Source organism: Notechis scutatus, chromosome 2, assembly GCF_049901735.1.
Source record: "Notechis scutatus isolate UNSWTSFEM ecotype Mainland chromosome 2, rNotScu1.2, whole genome shotgun sequence".
In the NCBI taxonomy this organism is placed as follows: Eukaryota; Metazoa; Chordata; class Lepidosauria; order Squamata; family Elapidae; genus Notechis; species Notechis scutatus.
In genome coordinates this window covers 119387195-119411987 of record NC_142010.1, presented here as the reverse complement: position 1 = coordinate 119411987, position 24793 = coordinate 119387195, and the positions used below count along the sequence as shown (strand labels likewise).

General features: G+C 36.9%; 1 protein-coding gene across 1 annotated transcript; it reads left to right on the top strand.

Annotated features, from left to right (window-relative positions):
* Positions 1-1828: 1828 nt before the first annotated feature.
* On the top strand, positions 1829-24581 carry DNAI2 (dynein axonemal intermediate chain 2). Its single transcript, XM_026675818.2, has 14 exons — positions 1829-1898; positions 5150-5340; positions 7508-7669; positions 7832-7953; positions 9712-9854; positions 11127-11240; positions 12658-12797; positions 13627-13749; positions 15667-15890; positions 19188-19323; positions 20375-20521; positions 21141-21368; positions 23271-23315; positions 24462-24581. The coding sequence occupies exons 2-14, from the start codon at positions 5158-5160 to the stop codon at positions 24483-24485; spliced, it is 1791 nt and encodes a 596-aa protein (XP_026531603.1). The 5' UTR covers positions 1829-1898; positions 5150-5157; the 3' UTR covers positions 24486-24581.
* Positions 24582-24793: the final 212 nt, after the last annotated feature.

The window sequence follows — 24793 nt, the reverse complement described above, 5'->3', positions numbered from 1 at the left end:
CCTGTAGTCATTACCCAACTAGGTAACATGATCAATGCTAGTGCTGCACTCAGGCACTGATAATGTTACCTAGTTGGTTAACAAAACGTCTGCAAGCAAACTACCAAGCTCGGAGAGCACCAAAGACTTCATATTTCAACCCTGAGCTACACACATTCTCTTCTGTTGGAAATAGTAGGTAGTTATTTCAGAAATGGCTCTTTCTACAGAGAACAGTCCAACTACGATGCCCTCTTAAGTGGCACTCCATTGTTTAAAGTTGTCGAAAGTTGTCATTCCCCTACCAAAAAAGTCCAAGGGGAACTGCAGCGTGAGCTGAAATAATCAGATTCGACGATGCATTCCGTTTGCTGAGGCTCGAAGGAACCTGACAGTTTTATTCTGTCTTACATAGTGGCAAAAAAAATCAGAAAATAAAATATAAGCTGAATAGTCAAGACCTTGTTGATGATCCAAACTCTGTCAAGGATCTTGGAGTACTCATCTCTAATGATCTAAGTGCCAGAGCCCACTGTAACTACATAGCCAAAAAGGCATTAAGAGTTGTTAACCTAATCCTATGTAGCTTTTTCTCCGGCAATATCACACTGCTAACTAGGGCATACAAAACATTTGCTAGACCAATACTCGAATACAGCTCATCAGTCTGGAACCCACATTACGCATCTGATATTAACACAGTTGAGAAAGTCCAGAAATATTTCACAAGAAGAGTTCTCCACTCCTCTACTCGTTGCAGAATACCTTATGCCACCAGACTTGAAATTCTAGACCTAGAAAATCTAGAACTACGCCGCCTTCGGTCCAATCTAAGTATAGTATATAAAATCATACATTGCAATGTCCTACCTGTCAATGAATACTTCAGCTTCAACCATAACAACACAAGAGCAAACAATAGATACAAACTCAAGGTTAACCGCACCAAACTTGACTGCAGAAAATACGACTTCAGCAACAGAGTGGTCAATGTTTGGAATACTCTACCTGACTCTGTGGTTTCTTCCCCAAACCCCAAAAACTTTAACCTTAGACTGTCTATTATTGACCTCACCCCTTTCCTAAGAGGTCTGTAGGGGGCATGCATAAGCTTGCCTTACCATAGGCGTGTCCATAAGCGCACCAAGATGCCTACCGTCCCTGTCCTATTGTTTCTTTTATTTTTCTTATGTGTATCCATGTATTCATAACTATGTTTATACTTATACCTATTATCTTGTAAGCAATTGACAAATCAAATAAATAAATAAAAATTTTTCGCCCTTAATAAATTTTGTAAAGGTAAGAAGGTTGTGCTAATCGTGAGTTTTGCACAGCGTTGCTCTCTCTTGTGTCGCCGCTTCGCTGGCATCGTTTTTCCCTTCCATACTTCTGTGAGACGGAAGGGGGAAAGAATAAAACTTGTAATAAAAAAAACTGCCGGGCTGCAATAACCCGGGCAAAGACAAAAAAACGAAAGTGAGACAAAAAGTCTGTATACTGGTGGTCGTCCTAATATTTGCAGTAAGACTGGGAACTAAGCTGAAGGTAATACTGCAAAATATCTGTATTTTTTTTTTAATCTGATTGGGCATTTTCCCATTCTAACGCACTCTGCACTTACTCAGAAGACATTACTTCTTGCCTATCGAATCTGGGAAACCTCTATTCTCCCAATGGCCACATTTCAAGAGAGGATTGATTTGGGCGTCGGGGGAAGGGAAATGTGATGTATTGTTTCTCTTCCGCTTGGTTCATTCCCCCCCCCAAAAAAAAACCAGGCTTCGCAGATGGTTTCTCCCTGCTTCTAAGAAAATGAATTGTCGCTGCCACGTGACACCAAGGACCCGTTGCTAGGAGACGAGTAAACGCTTTACCTCCCCAAGGTGGAATATTGGACTGTTTGGGAGCAGAGAGGGGTAAGGAGGCGGGAACCGGGGTGGCGGGAGTTGATGGAGGGTTTGATCCCGGAGGAGAAGGGAACAAGCTCTTGCCTCTTCGTTGCCTCTCCCACTGGGTTCCTTCCTCGAACCGCCACAGGCGAAAACTCCCCTCCTTCCAGGGTTTTTGCTAGCTGGGGTGATCTCCAGAATCCGATGTTGTTCCTGCCGAAAATTGATCCCAGGATGCTGACTCCACTTTCCATATGATGGAAGGATATGGATTCTGTACATGCTTAGTGGTGGGGTGGGGCTACTGTTTTTGTCCTTTACATCTTTCAAGGATAATAAACTCTAGCCTTCGACAAACAAAATAAACAGAATTCAGTTTAAAGTCATATTAAGATTTATGGAAGAGTAAAACCTCTTGTCCCGGTGGCCAACCTAGATTCAATCTTGTAAGATTTATTTATTATTATTCACATTAACTATAGCTTTAAGATCATTGCATCATGACAGTATCTTATAGTACCCACAATAATTAAGAAAAACAATCCAGGAAGAAATATATATGATTCATATAGTTGCCCATCTCAAAATTGAGTCAAGCATTTAACAATTACAGTGATTAAAATTCTGGGGGGAACCCCCCCCCCCAACAAATTATTTCTCTACTCTTTTGATTTTTTTTTTCTTCAGTAGCCTTCAGTCATTTTTTATTTCCAGGACCAATTCTCTAATCCCTCCATTTCTTGTTCTGCTGTTCTTTTATCAGAGTTCACCAAATACCCCAAATTCAAAATAGCTTTCGTTGCCTATTACAGTATATGAATCATCACTCTTCATGCTGAAGAAATATACCTCACAACATCAGATGATGGTGAACAAAAACAGAGCCATTGCATCATTGGCATTTTGTATATTTCCCAAGATATCTGTCTGACAGATCATAGCTGGAAACAGGATATTATGATTACAATAAGATTTTTATAAAAACATCCTAATCTTTCTTCAGTACAATCATACCTCTCTCCAACTGTTAAACTATTTTTGACACTTTCCCCTATCCTTTGGCCCTCAAATGTATTTAAAGTAGTCAAAAGAAGGGGCATATGAGGTTTTCTTTGAAACTACTTTGCCAACTGACACTCACTGCATTAGCAGTAAGTGATGTTATGATGTCACTTGAGAGTGGGCAAAGGATGGAAGTTGGGGGCCTAATTTTATTGCATTTCCTGCTGGAATTGGTAAGAAATTGCATTATTTAGTATTTTGGCAGCATGATATTGAAAAGCTCCAAGAGCTGAAAATATAGGGACCTAAAGCCTCTGCAAATTCAAATATCGTATTGTTCTCAATTACTGAACAGTACACTATATGAAATTGCCTTTATGCAATGGCTTTGAAGCCATAACTAAGGCAAATGAAGCAGCATGGTTTTAATGCCATGTGTAAATCTTCTTGACTATTGGTAAGAAATGAGTGCCATTTGCTAGCAAATTGAATTAAAGATTTTGGCATTGAATTACAAGTATTAAACATTTTGAGAGCATGATACCTGAAATAATGTTTCATATAGATCATCCCAATCATATGAGAAGCCCTTGGGGTAGAAAAACGTCATGTAAATATTCACTTCATATTAAGCAGAAAGAGGCCCTCTTGTTTTGTGATTTCCATGTTTTCAGATGACATACAAGAAGTGGCATGGACCGAATTTATTATTTAGTCACATCATAATTTTTAAAATACAGTATTTACTTACTTTCTATCTGTTGCATATTAATACATACATACACACAAACACACATCCATACAATGTTTATCTTTTTTTCTTTCCCTTGGGAGGTTGCATTCAGATAATGATAAAGTATTTCTTCCTCACAATATTTGAGAATCGATGAATTTGATAAACTAAACTATGTTTATAGATATAATTTTATTATTTTTATTTATGTATTTTTATATTTCATTTTTAAAGTTTATCCACTGGTGAGCATGATATGTATGATATAATTATTTTGACAAAATAATTCCGGAACTTCAAGAATTTTAGCTTACCGGTATATGACAAAGGTCTTTGAAGTTAGACTTTTTGAATACCACATCTCAAGAAGCATTTTAAAAGTATTGTTTAGCTTTGTATCCTATACACTACGTTTGTATCAACTAGACAACAGATTTCAGTACCCAAATACAGTATTGTGGCTCTTAAATATTAACACTTTTAGTATGACATAATCTTCTGAAGGTCACAGTCTGTCACATGTAATAATGGAATTTCATCTCATGAAATTATCCACCAAAAGTTATGGCATAATAAACAGGAGAGTGTGGAAGTTTTAGTAACTGTGTAGTATGTAGAACTATAATGAATCTTCAAGTTTACTTTTCTCCTGGATTATGGACACATCCATATAATTATTTTGGTAACAGTTCCAAAGTAGGTTGTTACCATTGCTAACAGAGGAAAACTAGTGATCCTCTCTGAAAAGCTTGGTTTTAAGAAACCTGTCTAAATTTGAAACTTTTCTTTCCAGGACTTTTAGTTTGATTTGCTCTTCTCCAGGACAAAAAAGTATTATTCCTTTTCGCTGTTTCTTCCTTTGTTGTCAGGTGCAAAAGTCTAAGTCCACGCATGCACTGTAAGGGGGGGGGGGGTGTGTGTGAACTTAGTTCACTTGTGGCTACATAGGGATTCTAGGCTGATCCCTCTTTTCACTCTGTCCCCAAGTTCTGCCATACTGTTCCCTACATTTGGTATCTCGTTGAAATATTAGAAGATTTAAGTTGCTTTAGTTATTTCTGCTCTGCCTCTTTTTTTATATTAGTCTAAAAAATACACTTGCTCAGTTATTAAAATTCTTAATTTCCCAAGCTTCTTGTAAGTATTAAAGGAGATATTGCATCATTATTTGCCAATGAAGTCATAATCACTATCCAAGTGAGATCTACAAATAACTTACTCTTTCCCTTGGAAATTGCTAGATTAATTGGTTCTCCGGTTGTTTTCTAGTAACAAAATATTGTAGTTTGACTGCTGGGAAAATACAAAGTTCCTTTAACAGAAATGTTGTCTTGGATGAAGATACTCAGAGTGGTGACCATTTCAAATAGTTTTACAAAAATTGTCAAGATAACGCGCTATACTGATCTCCCTCATATCTGATGCAGCTTTTGCCATAACCTGAGGCCAAGCTTCCTGTACCTCAGTAATTCACAACTTTTGGGGTAGAAAATTATCCAAATAATACCAAAAAAACAGCTTAACTTATTTCTTTCATTTGAAGTGAGCAGCATGGAGATTGTCTATGTTTATTTGAAGAAGCGCAGTGAATTTGGTCGACAATGCAGCTTTTCCGATCGAGGAGCAGAGATCAATGTGGACATTCAGCCAGATCCAGAGTTAGCAACAAATTTTATCGAAAAAGACCCCATTGATACTGGAGTGCAATGTGCTGGTGACATGTCAGAACATGAGGTAAATTGCTTGATCTTGAATGAATAATATCTACGGTATATTTGTTTCTGTCTCAAAGGAAATCTCTGACAAGATCCATGGCTAATCTCATCTGCCTACTTTGTATAACCAAGAAATATAAGGTTATTGTTCACCCATGTATGTAAAATCGATTGATTATATCCTATCGAGTTGTTTTCAATTCCTAGTGACTGCATAGATCAGGGGTGTCAAACTCGTGAGCTGTGGGCCGGATGCATCACGCGTTGGCCATGCCCACCCCCGGTTTAGCAAAGGTGGAAAAAGTCACGATACATCACATGACAAAAACGTGATGATGTGAGTTTGATACCCCTAATATAGATTTTCTCCATGTAAAAAGGTGATTTTTATGTATTGTAAACTCTGCCGACAGTACAATGTGGGTTGTTGTTGTTTTTAAGCAAAAGGATTATTTAAAGGATAGGACCAGAAAATTCTTAGCCTTCTTTCTTCTTTAAGAATGTCTTTTAAAACAGAAAATGGTCAAAATACATTCAAGATATGTAGCTTATTCTAACACCGAACTGAGAACTTCATTTGCTGAATTTATCTGCCATATATTAACAGGCACCCATAATATAGATATTATTTATTTATTTTATCCAACTTAATTATTTTTATAAACAACTCAAGGTAGTGAACATGCCTTATACTCCTTTTTTCTCCTTTTTTACCCACAACAACCATGCGAGGAGCATTGGGCTGAGAGAGTAATTGGCCCAAAGTCACCCAACTGGCTTTCAAAGTCTAGGGTAAGAATAGAATTCACAGCCTCCTAGCCTGATGCCTTAACCATTAGACCAAACTGCTTTGTCTTCTCTGTAAAATATAGTTGAGTTTCTCTTTTAAGACCACTGCTGCTTGAACTATAATAATTAAGAAAAAATATATTGTCCCCCTCTTTAGCCTTTAAACAATTGTGGTTTCCCGTGTTAATAAGTTACCACAAAAAAACTACATTATCATCCCAAGTTTGAACAAAAGCAACCACAAAAGATTTCATTGCTTTCATATTTCCTCTTCTAGCATTAATAGTTAAGCACAGTCATTGCATACTGCACATCTATAACAGAAAAAAATAAAGAAGCAAGGACAAAGTTTACTTTCATACCATTAAGTTTTATGCAGTCATAGAAAAGATTAAATCCAATCAAAGGTGGTATTTTCAGTCCTTACCACATAAATTCTTACAGCTGACTATGGTTTCATGGCATTTAAAGATGAGAGGATTTGTTGTATTGTCCCTTATTTTATTTTCAAATGTACATAGTGCAGGACTTTAATGCACTATGAAACTACTAAAATCTGAGAAGCAAGATGATTCTGGTCTGATCATAGACCTAACCAGCTCATTGATACTGTACAAAAAACACAGAGAAACAAATAAAATTCCTCTTAGAAAAGCTGTACAACGTACAGTATGTATGCAGTACATGTTCACTTGGAGGAACTGATTATTTGTTTTCTTCATTAGATTCCTTTCATTCATGTGGCTGTCCATAGCCATGTACATTACATATCTCTGGAGAGAACCCCTAGTTCTGTAGCCGAATGCATACTTGGCATTTATATAAGTTGTGCCAGATCTTATGAAAGAATCTCAGACAGGAAATTATAGAAATAATCTTTATTTGACACACTCTAGGCTAAAGCCTCTGTGAACAGTTTCTGTATATAATTTTAGAAGGTCAGGTTCCAAAAATAAACAGCCATTTCTGGGTACAAACCTGCCTATAGATTATTAGTATGTATAATAGTAAGTAAGATGAAAGGCAGTTTTTATAATCATTGGTAAATAAATGTTTTTATATTTTTGCAATGCATTGTATGGTTGTAGCTATTATTTTCACATTTTAATAATTCATTCTTTATACACTGCTGTTCCTTTCCCAGGTATGATGAATGGAAAATCCAATCAGCCATCAAGACGTGCTATTTGTGCTGCAATGTTTATGACTATCATTGTAAAGCTTTGCTGTGTGTGTATATACTTCAAAAAAGGAAGCAAAAGTGCTGGTGATATACAGTATGTTAGTGGTATTAGCTAACACAATTGATAATAATTTTAGATCTGAAGCTTCTCATGATGAAATATGAAAACAAATAACCCCAATCCAAAGATAGCCTTGACTTTCTTCCATATTAGGTTAACACAGAAAGGTTTGAAATGGAAACCCGAGGTATTAACCACTTGGAAGGTGGCTGGCCAAAAGATGTCAACCCACTGGAAATGGAACAGACCATTCGTTTCCGGAAAAAAGTGGAAAAGGATGAGAATTATATCAATGTCATTACACAACTTGGCACCGTAAGCATCTTTGATGCCATTTAGTTATATATTGGTCTGTTTAAAAAAAACTTGAATATTGCCTTTCTTATTTTTTCTTCTTTTCCATCTTTGTTCCTCTTACATTTACCAAATAATTACATGGTCATCCATTGATTGATTCTGTTGCTTTGTTAAAAATAGTTGATGGATCACTGCATCAAACAGAATAATGCCATCAATATCTATGAGGAGTATTTTGAGGAGGAGGAGACAGCAGCAGTTACTGAAGAGCCACCATCAGCAAAAACTATTAATCTTTTCAGGTAACGGCTAAAAACATGTTTTCAAATTTTGCTTTAATCCAATCAGAGAAGCTGTTGCTAGAATGGTTGTTATAGCTGCTGATATGAAAAAAGCAGCAAACTGTATGTGTAGTGGACACTGATCATACTAAATTATCTAATAGACTGTATTTGTAGAATGCAAGTTACTTCAAATTTATTGTTTTCTGATAGTCTGAAAGCAGAATCCCATGCCGTAAGGACATGTGAGGTTGGAAATCCTTGTTACTAGCAAATAATTCAAAGCAACCAAGGAAGATATAAAATGCAGACTGAAGGCTGATTCTACATTCATCCTCCTTCCAACTTTCTATACAGAGCTAAATAAAGTTGAAGAATCTCTGGTATTTCTTTTTAAAGATTAGAGACCCATGCTAATAATCTACTGTAACCAAAAAAATGAACCCATACAGATGAACAAACAGTAGCACAAGCATTTGTGAGCTCAGTTTTTATAGATGCATGGAGCTCTCACAGATTGCAGACTGATTTATTTATAGATACAAACAGACAGCATAATGTATGAGAGATGGAAGAAATTGTGAACAGTGAGAGATAAACCTTTCCTCAAACTGAGCTTATTTCCTGCTGACCGGATGAATTAGTCTGTGTCATTCTCTTAGCAATGATATAGAACACCTACTGCCTTCTTTCATGTTTTTTTTTCCAATTTCCCAGTCCACCTGGGCATTCCTGATGATTTATCCTCCAAATACTACTAGATATGACCCTGGTTAGCTTTTCCAAATCAGTCAAGGTCAGCTAATTGTTGCCACCCAGATGGATTATGAATGAGGCCAGAAGAAAATGAAATGTAGACAGAATAGACAGAACAGATGGTAGCATATTAAACAGATCATTTAATAGTGATAATCAATAAAACCACATTGATTATACAAATTTTTAGAAAAATAATAGCCTACTGGTCAAATTGTTTAGGTATTACCTCTAAGTAGGACAGGCCATACTTTTTAATATTGGTTGCAAAAGAAAATGAGGGTACAAGGGTACTTCTTGCTTGAGAACTTCATATTGGCATTTGATTGCCAGAAATGAGAGTATGGATCTAGTTATATTTTTGTATTGAAATGAAAGACTAATTGACACATATAGTGGGATAATTCTGCATTATTTTAATTTGGCTCCTAGAATGCAGAGCAGAAGCTTTGGATAAGCTGTACTTCAGCTGTTCTATGCTTAATTGATTGATTGATTGATTGAAACTATAATTCATCTGTTTTGTACTATAATCTCCTAAGGAAAGTTCCCTTGTTCAAGATAATTATCCTAAACTCAGTTGGTAATGTTTTTTCTTACTGCTTTTTGAAAATTTCTATATTGGTACCTATTTGTGCTAATTTATTGCAATAGAAAATCTCATATATATATATTTATTCAATATAGACTACAAAAAAGAGTTGTTGGCAGCATATAGAAAGTATTGAAAGAAATACATCAATATTCTTATTTTATACAGCATCATGCTAAGTTCAATCATGTGGTCTTAAAGTAATTAAATAATCACTTTTCAATGTAAGGATTTGTAGGCATCTGGGATTTTAAAAAGGACATTTTTAAGTATTTTTCCCCCACTGAATGTATTCTTGGGGATCTTTTTAAAGCATGATCTGCTATGACAAATGTATGTGGAACACATTTCTCGGACAAATGTCACAGTGTAAGCCATTTTAGCAGAGCAGTGCACCTTAAATGTGTATTTATTGGGCTTTTATATCAAAGGGACCCAAACCCGATTAAAAGAACTGCCACTCATCTCTCTTGGCACCCTGACCGAAGCCGGAAGTTGGCTGTAGCTTATTCCAACCTTGAGTTCCAACGGAGTTCAAAAGATATGTCCTATGACTCATATATATGGGACCTTGGTAAGTGGTGAAAACACTGCAGTTATGATTTGTATACAGCATTAAAAAAATTTATACAGCTTTTTTATTTTTTTAATTGACTGATCCATTCCTTCACTACCAGGAATGAATACTGTCTTCTTGTTATGGTCACCCTACCTGTTGTAAAGAAAGCAGACAGGAGGAAATATTTCTTCGTAATCAATGCTCCAGAAAGCAATAGGAGAGTCAAGGAGGGATTGGATCATTTCATCCCTCTTTCACAGCTCCATTGGAAAAAGGCAGCTTTTTTAACAGGCCTGTTTAGAGGCTGATATCCCGATTTCCATATTAGGTTCTTCTTTCGCTTGTACAGAAATGCATGTTATTTCTCCACCAGATAAAGGTTTTATGGCTGTATACAGGTAGTCCTTGACTTACAACCACTTGTTTAGTCATCATCCAAAGTTACAACAACACTGAAAAAAGATACTTACAATCATTTTTCACACTTATGACCACTGCAACATCCCCGTGTTCACGTGATCAAAATTCAGGCATTTGGCCACTAACATACATTTATCTTGGTTGCAGTGTCCCAGGATCATGTGATCACCTTTTGTGACAAGCAAAGTCAATCTCCATCCCATTCATGTTGGAGGTACCATTTAAGGCACTTCTGGGTTGAAAAGATTAGCTGGTGACATCACTGTTTTCTGGGGGGTGCCAGTGAGGGCTCCTTTCATGTCCCCATCAAGGAGCTGGAGCAAGTGACAGGAGCTCACCCCGCCACACAGCAACAATTGGGTCTCGAACACAGACTTGGTAACCTCCAACCCAGCGTCCTAACCACGTGAGCCGCTACACTCCTAGCAAAGTCAATGGGGAAGCCAGATTCACTTAATAATTATGTTACTAACTTGACAACTACAGTGATCCGCTTAACACCTGTGGCAAGAAAAGTCATAAAATGGGGCAAAAGTTACCTAACAACTGCCTTGCTTAGCAACTGAAAATTTGGGCTCTGTTGTAGTCGTAAGTCGAGGACTACCTGTACTGTAAAAATTCATTTAATAAGCTATAAGTAAACCAGTCTCATCCTTTCTTTTCTGCCTTTTGAAGCACATTCATTTTTCCCTATTTTCTTGTGCAAGCAGACTGGGGAACGGAGGTGACTGCCTATAACACCTAGGAAGGAAAGATGAAATGTGAGAAATGTGCCTCATTTCATGAGAATTGCAAACAAAGAGGCAACTATGCTTATGCTTGTTTCTTTTCTTTTATATATCAAATCTTTTTTCTCCCTTTTGACAGAAATTCCCAATAAACCAGATATGGTTTTCCAGCCTTCTTCACCTTTGGTTTGCTTAGAGTACAACCCCAAAGATTCACATATCCTAATTGGAGGATGTTACAATGGACAGATTGGTAAGGGAAATCTGATAATGAATGTAAAGAAAAAGTAATTTTACTCTTAGTTGATGAATTGCTGAAAACTGGATGAAATGGCCCTATTTGATGTATCTATTCTGATCCAATTCTTTACTTACATGTGGCTTTTGACTTAAAGGTGCCTCCTATAATGGTTTATTTGCCATGTTCAACTGCAGTCATATTTTATAGAGTTATTGTTGCCATGAGAAACAGAGAAATGATTCTACTTCATTCTTCTTGGATTTCCCCACACAATCAGTAATAGTCCAATGAGAAGGATTTCTGTCGCTTACACTTGCCAATGTATATATAAGCTGCAGGAAGCAAAAGTATTTCAATACTGCATCTGCGGAAACCCAGCCTATATGCGTCAGAAAAGGGGAATTATCTAATGCAGAAATTTTAAAATCATCTTCTTTGCATCTTGTTGTACCTTATATTTAACTCAGGGATTTTCTTCTCTGCCATTCAAATATAGATATATCCTTCTGCCATTGGTTAAATGGTACATCAGTTATCTAAACAGATATTGTCTGAAACAACAGTAACATTCTAGGTAAACTATTCATCTTGATCCCATAAATTCTCTCTAACAGGGACAATTGTATTTGTTCCATCTTGACATACATTTTTTTAACTTCATTCCATGTTTTGACATACATATTTTGAAATAACCAGATAATATAAAATATTAATTTAAAATTTTACGGGCAGACAGCTGAAGAGCAGCTTTAATACTGCTTTCTTTACATACTGCTCTCTTCCTTACCATCTTTGTTAATTTAAAATATTAACATTGATATTTATTATTGTAATATTTACAGTTTCATCTTGGTTTATTTGGTTGTAAGCCACCTCAAGTTGCTTCTTGGCGAGATGGGTGGCATGTAAATTTAAGAAATAAATAAGTAACAGGATTGAGAGTGGGTAGTAGAGAAGAAAGGTGAAGATCATTTCTGGAGTCTGCTCAGCTGAGCTCTTAATGTCATCAACCCTGCTACTGATCCATCGGGCTATTTCCACCAAAGCTGTGTGAAGAGGATACCTCCAAGACTTTTCTGTCTTTGAGGAAATGTGGTGGCACAGTGGTTAGAATGCAGTACTGCAGGCTAACTTACTGCTCACTGCCAGGAGTTTGATTCTCATTGGTCAAGATTGACACCAGCCTTCCATCCTTCCTAGGTCAGTAAAATCAGGATCCAGATTGTTGACGGCAATATGCTGACTCTGTAAACCACTTAGAGAGGGCTATAAAGCACTATAAAGTGGTATATAAGTCTATTGCTATTTATTGTAATTTTAGTTGCATTTGTAAGCCATTTTCAATTATTTTTATTTAGAAACAATTGCAATGAATAAATAAAAATGTAACACTAATAATGTTTCTCAATTTTCTTTCATTATCCCTCAGCTTACTGGGACACCCGGAAAGGATCACTACCCGTGGAATTAACTGCAGTTGAGCTTAGTCATCGAGATCCTGTGTATAATGCTATCTGGCTTCAGTCAAAAACAGGAACTGATTGCTTCTCAGGCTCCACTGATGGACAGGTTACAATGAAGAAAGCTAGGCATAGATCATGTGGCTTGTCACAATTACTTATAATGTAATTGGTAGTTTTTGCATCAGAAAATAGATGTAACCACTGTTTCAGAGCTCAGAGAAATAAGAGCACTTTGGTTTGCAATGGTTTGACTCTTCGCTCTGTTATTTTAAAAATAGATTGTGTGCTTATTATTCATTACAGTCTTGGCTAACTCAGTGACAAATGGCATTTGTTGTTAATTTGATTCCAGCATCTGATGATAATTTGATATTCGACATTTGATAAGTTACCTACAATACCAGTATCTAGGAGAATCTAGCTGATTTGTAACACCAAGAGCAGTAAATAAAGTGTCTGTGTCTTTATCCATCACATATTTATTTAGCTATGGAACATTAAATTTTCACATAAAGCTCTGAGTTGGGAGAGTGATGGCAGAATTTAGATTTAAAGTAAAGACTAGGGTAATTGCTAAGGACACAAAATACTCTAGAGTAATTGTGAGGTATAAAGCCACGTTGGACATTTTAGGATATAGTTTTATACAGTCGATGTTCCTTAAAGTTTAGACTGCTAAAAATGTGAATTTAAGTATAGCTATATCTATGACGATAGTCATATAGAAAATAATTAAACCGATCTTAAAAACAATAGCCTACAATAATTTCATCTTCCAAGCTAGGTCCAGACGGTAAAATTGAGTAAATCAATGGATAGGTACAGGATAGCAAACAATCCCATGCAATCACATTGTTGCCACCTCAGTTTAAACTACCCACATAAACCAATTCAGGAAATCTAATAGCAGTTAACATGCATTTTTCTTTGGCCAGGTTTTGTGGTGGGACATACGTAAACTATCTGAGCCCACTGAGACACTTGTTATGGACATCAGTAGAAAAGGCATCCTAGAAAATGCTTTAGGAGCCATTGCATTGGAGTTTGAGCCAACAATGGTAAGTATTTGCTGGATATTTTATACATTTCCTCTGAATTCTTTCATCAGTTCTTAGGCTTTGGATGCCAGTAGAACATCCATCATCATAATTCCTAGGTTGTAGTAAAAGCATAGGTGACTAGAACAGGAAAGATATACATCATCCTTGAGTGAAATTGCAATAAATGAAAGCTGTATTCTTTTTTCCTTTAAAAAAAAATTGAATTAAGATGTCATCAGAAGAAAATAAAATTATATAAACTGGTAGCAAGTCATGGAAAATCATGATTTCCTAATAAGGAACATTGTGTTCATAATAAAGAATGAGCCATTGTAGCATCCCCATGGTCACGTGATTTACATTTGTCTGCTTGACAACAGACTCACATTTATGACGGTTGCAGTGACCTGGAATCATATGATCACCTTTTGCGGCCTTCTGACAAGAAAATTCAATGGGGAAACCAGATTCACTTAACAACCATGCTACTAATTTAACAACTGTTGCAATTCACTTAACAGATTTGGCAAGAAGTGTTATAAAATGGGGCAAAACTCACTTAACAAATTTCTCAATTAGCAGCCTAAATTTTGGGCTCAATCATCATTGTAAGTTGAGGACTACCTGTAATTCTATAATTCAGAAATTTTGTGCTGTTTTCCTTTTTTCTAGAAATATAATATATAAAATATAATAAACCCAGGACACGGCAACCATTATAAATACCAGTACATGCCAGTTGCCAAACATCCTAATTTTTAATCACATACTGTGGGGGGTCCTGTGACATTCTTAAGTGTGAGGACCAGTTGTAAGTGTAACTTTGCAAACCAATACTTGCAAGTTGAAGGCTATCTGTATAAGAGGGAAATGCCTTTTGGAGATGAAATTCATAGCAGCAAAAGTATTTAGGTAACATGGAGAACGAATGAAATATCAATTTAAAAACATGCAGTTAGACATACAATTTATTTTAATAGCATCTCACTGGCAACCTATTGCTTATTTCCAAGAGACTGCTACTTGAGGTGTGGAAAGGGAAACCAGTGATAACTTACCAGGGAGCTAATTGCTGTGGCCTTATCTCTATAGCCAGTAGGAACAAGTCTTGATAAACATATTTTTTCTTACATGGTCAAGCAGGTCCCTAATCTATGTGACTGTAGTTTTCTGAGAAAACAGTAGGGTGGCTAAATTGATAAGGACATCTCTGTCCATCACACTTGTGGTCTTATTCTCTCTTTCTTTCTTTCTCTCTGTCAAATACACACACGCACACAACTTACACAAATGGATGAGCACACATACACACGTGCATGCTCCAGATCTAACATCAGAGCTTTGAAATGAAGTAAGTTCATACAAAAGAAGGTTTCTTTTCTCCTGCATTGAAAAAATATTAACACAGGCACACACCCAATGCATGCTTTGCTGCAGAATTATAAGCTGCCTGTTTAGGGTAACAGATATAATTTCTCGAATCATTTTTGCTTTCAAAGTATGAACTCTATTTCATATTATTCTTTGAAAAGTATACTTGTATTTTCAATATCACAGAGCTTATCTTTCATATTAAATGGTTATTGCTTTACCCTATTGTGAAAGCATCAAAATATTGTGGCCAATGCAGGTGAGAACATAACATAAACGCAGGGGTTAATTATGTGTACATCCTGTTTGTACACCACATGATGACCAGTTAAAATAAAATCATAGATCATTTTGAATATTGTGAGTGCCATGTCTAGATCTTTGTTAATAAATACTGCAGTGCTGTTTCTGAAAATACTACTACCCCTGTCTTTCTTCTCCATATGCATCGCAGGAGAGCAGACTAAATGGGTAGATCGTTCCTTTTTTAGGAAGTTTTATTTGTCAAGCAAATAGAAGTTCCAAATATGTAAGTAATCATAATTTTTCATTGACCTTCCACAGCCAACCAAATTCATGGTGGGAACAGAGCAAGGGATTGTAATTTCTTGTAACCGCAAGGCAAAGACACCTGCTGAAAAAATTGTCTGCACATTCAGTGGCCATCACGGCCCCATCTATTCTCTGTCAAGAAATCCTTTCTACCCCAAGAACTTTTTGACTGTTGGGGATTGGACAGCACGCATTTGGTCAGAAGAGAGCAAAGAATCATGCATCATGTGGACTAAGTAGGTAACTCCATGAAGGCCATTATTTTTAATTTAATTTATTTATAGTTCATATTTCTTAACAGCCCATCTTCCTAAGAGAAGGGCTCTTGGTGGTGTACAATTTAATCAGTAAAATTATACATTACAATCAGAATAATTTAGGATTATTTTTTTAATTATAAAATAATTTTTTTTACAAAATTTAAAAGATGAAGAACTCCAAGGTGGGGGAATTAGCAGTTGTTAATACAGGTGCACAGGGAGAAATGTTCCCATGGGGCCAACCAGCCCTATGGTTACACAGCCAGGTTTTGACCCCTTTGCAGAAGGCCAAGAAACTGGGAGCTTTCCTCACTTCTGAGGGCAATATCCACACACAATGCAGGTGCAGCAACAGAAAAGGCCCTCTTCCTAGACACTGCCAATACTACTGATAACAGAAAGTAAAAGGCAGATAAAATATTTGTTTCACATACTTTTTAAAAGCATATCAAAGAGGTCTTAACATTTTATTATCGCATAGGCTTTTGTGAATCACAGCCCATCTGATAAAATGGACTGAAATTCATTCTCAAAAACATATACATTTTTAACCACAAAGGTTTTATCAGCATCTTCATACGTGAATATGTTTCATATAAAATGTAATGTGATGTTAAATGGAAAATAAAGTGGGAAACTGCTTGCACTGGAGAACAAAGTGAAGTAGTTCTTATATTTTATTTATTTATCCGATGTATAGAGCTGCCCATCTCACATCCACGTGATTCTGTGCAGCATACAACAGAACTAAAACAGAATTTAAAATAAGTATCATCAATAAATATTAAAAGCACTTAAAAACACTTAAATGGGAATAACAAATGGAGGATGTCCATAGTAATACAGCCACTTCATTAGTTCCCAGTCCCTTGGGGTTTCCAGGTCTGATGGCATAACTTTGTCTCACATGCATTCCTATTTAAAGGGAAGAAGGCATATTCTGGAGGCATTACGTGGAGGTTCAAAGCAAAGTATCCACTTTAATCCATGTAGCAAATGAAGAAACTATTTAAAAATAAAATAGCCAATTTTGAGTTTCACTTGCAAATTCTGCATGGGTAGGAAACGGAACAGCGAGACTGGCAATTAAACAGATGGATTCTATCTGCCAAGTTAAATTTAAATAAAGAAATGCTTCCTTAGGTAAAAATCACAAGCATGTGTTACAATAACGAAGTGAAATCTGCAAAAATAATTAACACATTAATTGGAGTGAGAAAAGAGCTGGTAAAGAAGAGATAATTTCTATGTCTCACTTTCCCTAATTTCTTTCTATTTCTGATACATTCTGCTTTTTCATTACTCCTACCCACTCATCCTGTATTACAGTAACTAAACATAAGGTCCTATGTTAGCAGATAGTAGGTTGGGAGATAAAAAAAATCGTATCGTTTTGTTTCTTTCACTGTCCCAAAACAGCTTCCCTTTTGTCTGGGCAATAGTCATATAATCCTTTTTTTTTTTTTTTTTAATCAGAGTACATTCTGGGCTCAGAGCCATCTCCAACTTTGTATCTTCTTCATACTGGTCCATTGTCTCATAGGTTGACTGAAGCCTATTCCTATGGCAACCATTTTTCAATCCTCTGTTTAGAAATCAGGCTGAGGATGAGGGGTGGGGGGGAATGCCTTCCTTCCAAATCAAAGCTAACCATTTTGCTGATTTCTTCAACTGAAGCTCAGGATACAGACATTGAAATACGTTGGATTAAGAACTTTTATAACTATTCCATCAGGAATGTTTTCGTTTACTGAAAACCTATGGAAGGCTATTGTTTTATATAAATTTCAACACTTCCAGTTAGGAAGAACTATGGTAGCAGTAATGGTGTGCCCATTCTTTTATCCAAACCTCTCTGCCTCCTGCCCTCATTTGGTATTACATAATTTATTGGTTGATTGTTATTTAGCATGTTCTGCTCATTCTTTCTCTTTTCTCATATCCACACACATATATGATCCACATATCCACATACCATATATGGTTGGTTAGATGAAAAGATGAATTAATAGAACATCTTCCTCTTTTCTCCTGGGAGAGCAGATGACACCAAACCTGCATGCATTTTATAAACAATAAGGTGACCAACTTTTTTACAATGAGAAGGAAGACACAAATAAATTGAAGAAAAAAAACAAAGTCACTTGCACGCGGTGAACTGTTACACGCGGCACTGTCTCAAAACAGTTCTCCTGTGTGGAGCGCATGTGTCACATAATCGCGTCTCGCCGCACTGTACTGAGCCTTGACGAATCGTCATGTCAAATACAAATACTTCACATCACGCACAGCGGATCGGCTTGGCATTGATCAAATACAGAGATTTACAGATTAGTCTTCAAATATCAAAAAGGAGGACATGTAGGACGACACTTTTCGAGGGAGGACAGAACTTACAAAAGGAGGACTGTCCTCCCTAAAGGAGGACGGTTGGTCACCTTATAAACAAGTTAAAACTATCCTGTTTAAATGTGCTTTTTGGCTTTTACACGTTACCCTTTTGTATATTTTATCTTGCCATTACATACCACAGGTCTCTTAGGATTAAGGAGGGCTATAAATATTAGAAATAAAGAAATGTCTATAAAAAGTATTTGGTACAGGTAATGCTCAGTGGTGGGATTCACATTTTTTCACTACTGGCTTGGTGGACGTGGCAGGGAAAGGAGACTGTAAAATCTCTAGTCAGAGGTGGTATTTGCCGGTTCTCCGAACTACTCAAAATTTCCGCTACCGGTTCTCCAGAACTGGCCAGAACCTGCTGAATACCACCTCTGGTAATGCTCAACCTATGACCACAATTTAATCCAAAATTTCTGTTGCTAAGCAAGACATTTGTTAAGTGAATTTTGCTTGTCAAAAGGTCACAAAAGATGATCAAATAATCCTGAGACACTGCAAACATCATGAGTACGTTGTCAAGTGTCTGAATTTTAATCACATGGCCATGGGGATCCTGCAACAGTCATTTAGTGTGACAAACGGCCATAAGTCACTTTTTTCAGTGCCTTTGTAACTTCAAATGGTCACTAAATGAACTGTTGTAAGACAAGGACAATATGCAGGTATTTCAAGCTCAGACCTCAACATTTACAAGTAGGATTCATGTACTTTGTACAAAAGGACTTTCATATTGCAGCTATCTTAAATGAATCCTTTGTAACAGAAGAGAACAAACAATTATTTATTTAGAGTATTTCTAGGCCATCTTTCAAAGTAGGATCTTCACAGGGAGATGAGCACAGAAAAAAATAAACAATATATTTTCGGCAGATACCATATGGCTTATCTCACAGATGGGTGTTGGAGCACAACTCGACCAGCAGTCTTCTTCACTAGTAAGATGGATGGGACCCTTGATGTTTGGGACTTTCTTTTCAAACAAAATGATCCTACACTCCACTTGAAGGTAATTTAGGGAAATGGAAAACCACACATGCCTTGCCCCGCGAGTTTCTGTATCCCAATCTTTTTCTTGTAAGATCTTCTCTCTTCTCTCTCAAGTTGCATTAATCACAAGATTTCTCCGTTTTGATGTATCAACTCATACTACTGAGGTCACTTTGCTAGCTCTGTAGGGATTCATACCCACTACAGTTGTTTTGATGCTGCTGTACTAGCATGTCAATCACACAATTTGCCACTTTCTCACTGAGGTGAAATTTTGCACGAATGAAGGCAAACATCTGGGTACCAGGAAAATGTTGTAGAATCCTATCTTGGTCAATCACCAGGACTCAAGGTGTAGTCTTCCAAACTTTCAGACTCTGAAGATTGACTCCAGTACAAGTGTGAAAGCTCGAAAGACTAAACTTCCGGTCTTAAGTGAAATTAGATCCTGGAAATTTTGCAGCCCAGTGTGCATCATCATAGCTGAAACTAGCCCTGATCCATATTTTAGTAAGGGTGTGTGTGCTTTAAAGTTTCAGTGTAAAAACTGTTTGCAAAGAATAATAATCACTGCTGAAATAGAAATGCCAATTTATAAATCTGTTTTTTTCTTCCTTATTTTTATTTATTTTATTTATTAAGTGTATATGCCACTCATCTTACTATCAAAAGACAATATAAAAATCAACTTTATATCAGAAAGATATGGGGGACATTCCTTTTGTTTGACAATTGAATTAGAATAAGATCCGAGGTCTTCAAAACAGGTTGAGATTGTATCCTAGTACTCAGTGCACAAAAGTCCAAAGTTAACAGAAAGTCAAATTCTAGTTGAATGTCAAGTTACCAAAGAAAGTGGTGAATTGTCCCTCCCTGGATATCTCCAAACACAGACTGGATAACTTTAATTAGAATTCCTTCACTGAGTAGGAAGTTGGTCTCAATGGCCGAAATGGCTCCTTCTATGAGGATTACATATATTTTATGTTAAGACTACATGTTGTCTTAAAAATGCGAAAGAATTAACATGGATATTTTTTTTGTCTCCTGAATTGGTCTTCCCCCGCCAGGTTTGCGATGAAGCTCTCTTCAGTCTGCGTTTGCAGGATAATGGGCGTTTCATTGGCTGTGGATCCAAGCTGGGCACAGTAACACTTCTGGAATTTTCTTCTGGCCTCTGTACTTTGCAACGGAATGAGAAGAACCTGGTCTCAGCAGTGAGTATCTCCTGCTTGTCACAAATGGGCAAGGTGCCAGGCAAGCAAACCTCTGAGAACTGAAGTGAGATTGTTCCTTCTCTGGGTTGAATTTTAGTTTTCTATCTTCGTTCTCTATATCCTTTTAAAAAAGTATTCTTGTTAGCACAAGTGCTACAACATATGATCGTTCCTAGTCAATATGGACTGGATCTCAAAAAAAATCACTAACCAGAGTTGGACCTGATTAATAGAAACAACATTTTCATCTTGGTCCCAAGGTGGGGAAAGGGGCTATGTAGCAATCAGGTATCAAGTTCAGTCTGAGGAAGCCTTTACTTTCATTTACATAAACCGGCAAAGGCAGTCTGTTAATACTATCCTTCAAAAGAGCTAAGCCACTGTATACAAGCAATAGTGTTTCATCAAATTATTGCTTTATGAGCCAGTAAATGAGCAACAGATCCCTTTCATCGGTAGAGTGCTGCTGGTGGTGGAATAAATTCAGTAATATATTATTGGGACAGGCAATTTTTCCACCATCTAGCTGCTGTTGGTACTGTGTAGAATAAAGAGTGTTGCTACCACAATAACTATGGGCAGCATGCCTTTCACCTGTAACACTTAATGTGCATCTCAGATGTTTGAGCGGGAGACGAAGCGAGAGAAGATTCTGGAGGCACGCCACCGTGAAATGCGTCTCAAGGAGAAAACCAAGCTGGAAGGCAAGGATGAAGATGCTAAAGAAGAGGCTGAGGAAGAAAAGCCTCAGGAAGTTATGAAACGAGTCCGTGAAGAGTTCTTTGATGTAATTGAAGGAGAACTCCGGCGCCGGGAGCGAGCTCAAACCAAAGTAAAAGTGGAAAAGGTAATTGTGCGACTGGTAACAGAAAGCTCAGTGGGATGTGGGGAAAGGAGGCCTTTCTGAGTGGCCGATGTAATGGGTACAAAACAAAACACCAAGAAAGGATGGAGAGTCTTACAAATGTTTGTTGGGTGGTACTTATAATGTACTTAATCCCATCTCAGAACGAAGATGAGAAACACTGTTTCCCAAAACTGTAGATTATTGTATGATACAGGAGAATTTTCCAAAAACAAAAGGTAGACCTCTAAAGAAAGTTATAGTTATGATAACTATTTAATTATTTTCTTGAGGAAAGATGAGGATTTGTATACAGGTGGTCCTCGACTTATGATTGGTTTCTTAATAACCATTTGAAGTTCCAACAGACCAAATATAAGGCACTTATTCAAAATACCCCTACTATTCAAAGTTCCCCCACTATTATGTGATTACATTTTTGGGCACCCGGCAACCAGCCCACCTTTATAGCTATTTGCAGCATCGCACAATCATGTGACCATGATTTACTATAGGATTTTTTTTTTACTAAAACCCAGCATTTACTTCCAGTTTCTGATCAAAGAAACACTAAAGACAAGGGATTTGCGTAATGACAGTGGCATTTGCTTAATGATCACAGTGTTAGTTACCACAGTGGTGATTTAGTCAATGATCCTACAAAAATTTGGTCAATCACATGATGCCCTGCTAACCAGCACAACTTATGACCCTAATTCCGCACTCAATTAGTGTTGTAAGTCAAGGACTGCCTGTAGATTGTGTTGGAGCATGCCCTCTGCATCAGAGGAATAACCTACTTGTGCAAGGATTGTAGCTCAGAATGTTGGTATTTTCTAGGGGATCATTCATTCCTCGTAAAGATTCATAGCCAACCTACAAGCATTTCCACTTATTTCTCCTTTGGGCAAATGGTTAAAACAGTAATAAAAATAACATCTTGGGCATGAAGAAGCAGAAAAATTTAGTAGTGAACAGCAGTATGAAAATTAAAAAGTTAAAATAAGTAAGAAAAATCATAAGATCAAACAAACTTTCTACAGATTTGTGAAACAATCTAAAATTAATAATAGAACAGAAATCCAACGGCAAGAACAGTGGGTGAGATATAATCCATGTGATCTATTGCTTCATCACAGTTGCCATCTTTTTTCTTTGTTTGATTGTTGTAATTGGGACTTGGGGTGACATACATATTTATAAATTATTAAATTATTATTATTAAATCATTATGTAATTAAAATCACACAACAAATCACTTTAAAGCTCAGAAGAACAGGATGTATTTTGTCCGTTAGCAAAATATAGCATGATATCATCAAGCAAATCTCCCTTTGGACCGAATTCTAAAATTAGGATGCACTCAGAAAAAAAAAAAAAAAAACAGGTTTCCAGTAGCCATCTTCCTGTGCTGCAAGCATGAATGGCTTACAATGATGATTTTGGCAACTGTGAGAGAAGATGGTCCCTCAATGTCAAAGGATTTATAAAATTTATAAAAAGCATCAATATGTATCAGCTAAAACTTCATCTCTCTCAGCAAAACTGGAAATACTTTATATTTGATTATTTCTTTGTTCATTTGTTTATGGATGGCATCTTTTGAAGTTTTTTTTTTTAATCCATGCCACATTAAAAGCACCAAATAATGGATTGGCTGGATTTCCCAAAGAGTTAGTTCTGCAATCTGGGTAATGTGTTCTTTAGGTCTCACCAAACAGGTCTAATTTAACTGGGGATCAAAGAGGAGGAACTGCAGTCTTAAAATTTGAGCAAATTCATGTGGGTGAAGGTACTCCTGTAGGCAGTGTGGTTCCTGGGACCTCAGAGATACCAAAGTGCTGTATATGAAGAAAAATGTCAGTTTCATGTTACTTCATGTATTGAAAGTTCTTTATGTTTTAGGAGTGGGAGATTGAAGAAGATGACAATGAAATAATGTTTCCTAAGGTTGGTATCCTTTTTCACATTTTGTGAAGAATCAGTCTTCCAATAACTGAGAATCTTCTGAAGGGCACTATGTTGAGACAGATTATAGATTCTGATCATTATGTTTCAAATCTCCAGAATGAGAATGGAATGGAATGGAATGGAATGGAATGGAATGGAATGGAATGGAATAGAATAGAATAGAATAGAATAGAATAGAATAGAATAGAATAGAATAGAATAGAATAGAATAGAATAGAATAGAATAGAATAGAATAGAATAGAATAGAATAGAACAGAACAGAACAGAATAGAATAGAATAGAATAGAACAGGGATTGCCAACCTTTTGGACCTCAGAGACCACCAAACTCATAATTTTAAATCCCGCGGACCACTAATATGAATTTTGATTGACGATGACTTGCTGACATTGGTGGGAAAGATAGAGAGAGAGATCCGATCTAACCTCGGAGGGCTAGCGGTGATGTTCTCTCTCTCTCTATCACTCTCTCTCTCTCTCTCATACAGAGAGAGAGAGAGAGAGAGAGGTCCCTCACACCCCCACATCCCCTCCAAGGCAGCCACATTCCTAACCTGCTTTTCAGCTCCGTTCTCAGGGAGAGGGAGAGGGGAGGGGGAGGGAGGGAGGGAGAGGGGGGGTATCCTGCAATCCCAAATAAAGAACGATCGGTAGGAAAATGGGGTGGGGGATTTTCCTGCAGACTTTTTGGGGGATATTCCCAGGGCTGCTTCTGCTTTTGGTTGCACGCAAGGAAAGCAGCAGAAGTCTTTCCTTCTCTCCCACAAACTCCGCCAGAAATGAGTCTTTGGGATCCTGCAAGGTATCCTGCTCCAAGAGGCTGCACAGGGAAAGACTCATTTCTGGCGGAGTTTGGGGGAGAGAAAGAAAGACTTCTGCTGCTTCTGCTGCTTTCCTTGCATGAAGCCAAAAGTCTCTCTCTCTCTCTCTCCACCTGAGAATGGAGCTGGAGACAGTAAAGAATGATCAGTAGGAAAACGGGGTGGGGAATTTTCCTGCAGACTTTTTTGGGGATTTTCCCAGGGTCTCTGCAGAAAAAGCAGAAGCAGCATGGTATTTCTTTTTGATAGGCCATTATGATTATTAAAAAAACTGCTGAAAAAATAATTCTTTTCCCCCCCATAGGACGAAAAGGAAGAAGAGGCGTGAATGTTGTCATGCCTGCATAAAGTTTTCATTTCCTTTGGTGCTTTACTTTCTCTTATTTTTTTTCTACATAAAAAGTACATTCAATAAAAGTGATAACATTTGTACTCTTTTCTCCTCCATTTACTCTTAATGGGAACTAGCAAACTTAGCTTTAAATGTCTCTACCAGGAAAACACATTGAAATTCTCAATCTAAAAGAGACAAAAAATAACAATAAGCTGTAATTAGTCAATAGATCAGAAAGCATCCACATGAATCTATACCCCATGAAGCCAAAATTCATACAAAAATAGGAAAATAAGCTCTCT

Excerpts from the sequence above, each read along its gene's own strand:
- DNAI2 (XM_026675818.2), top strand. The coding sequence starts at position 5,158 with ATGGAGATTGTCTATGTTTATTTGAAGAAGCGCAGTGAATTTGGTCGA. Across the intron at positions 7,954-9,711 it reads AAAACTATTAATCTTTTCAG|GGACCCAAACCCGATTAAAA; the intron begins GTAACGGCTAAA and ends TTTATATCAAAG. Across the intron at positions 21,369-23,270 it reads CCAAAGTAAAAGTGGAAAAG|GAGTGGGAGATTGAAGAAGA; the intron begins GTAATTGTGCGA and ends TTTATGTTTTAG.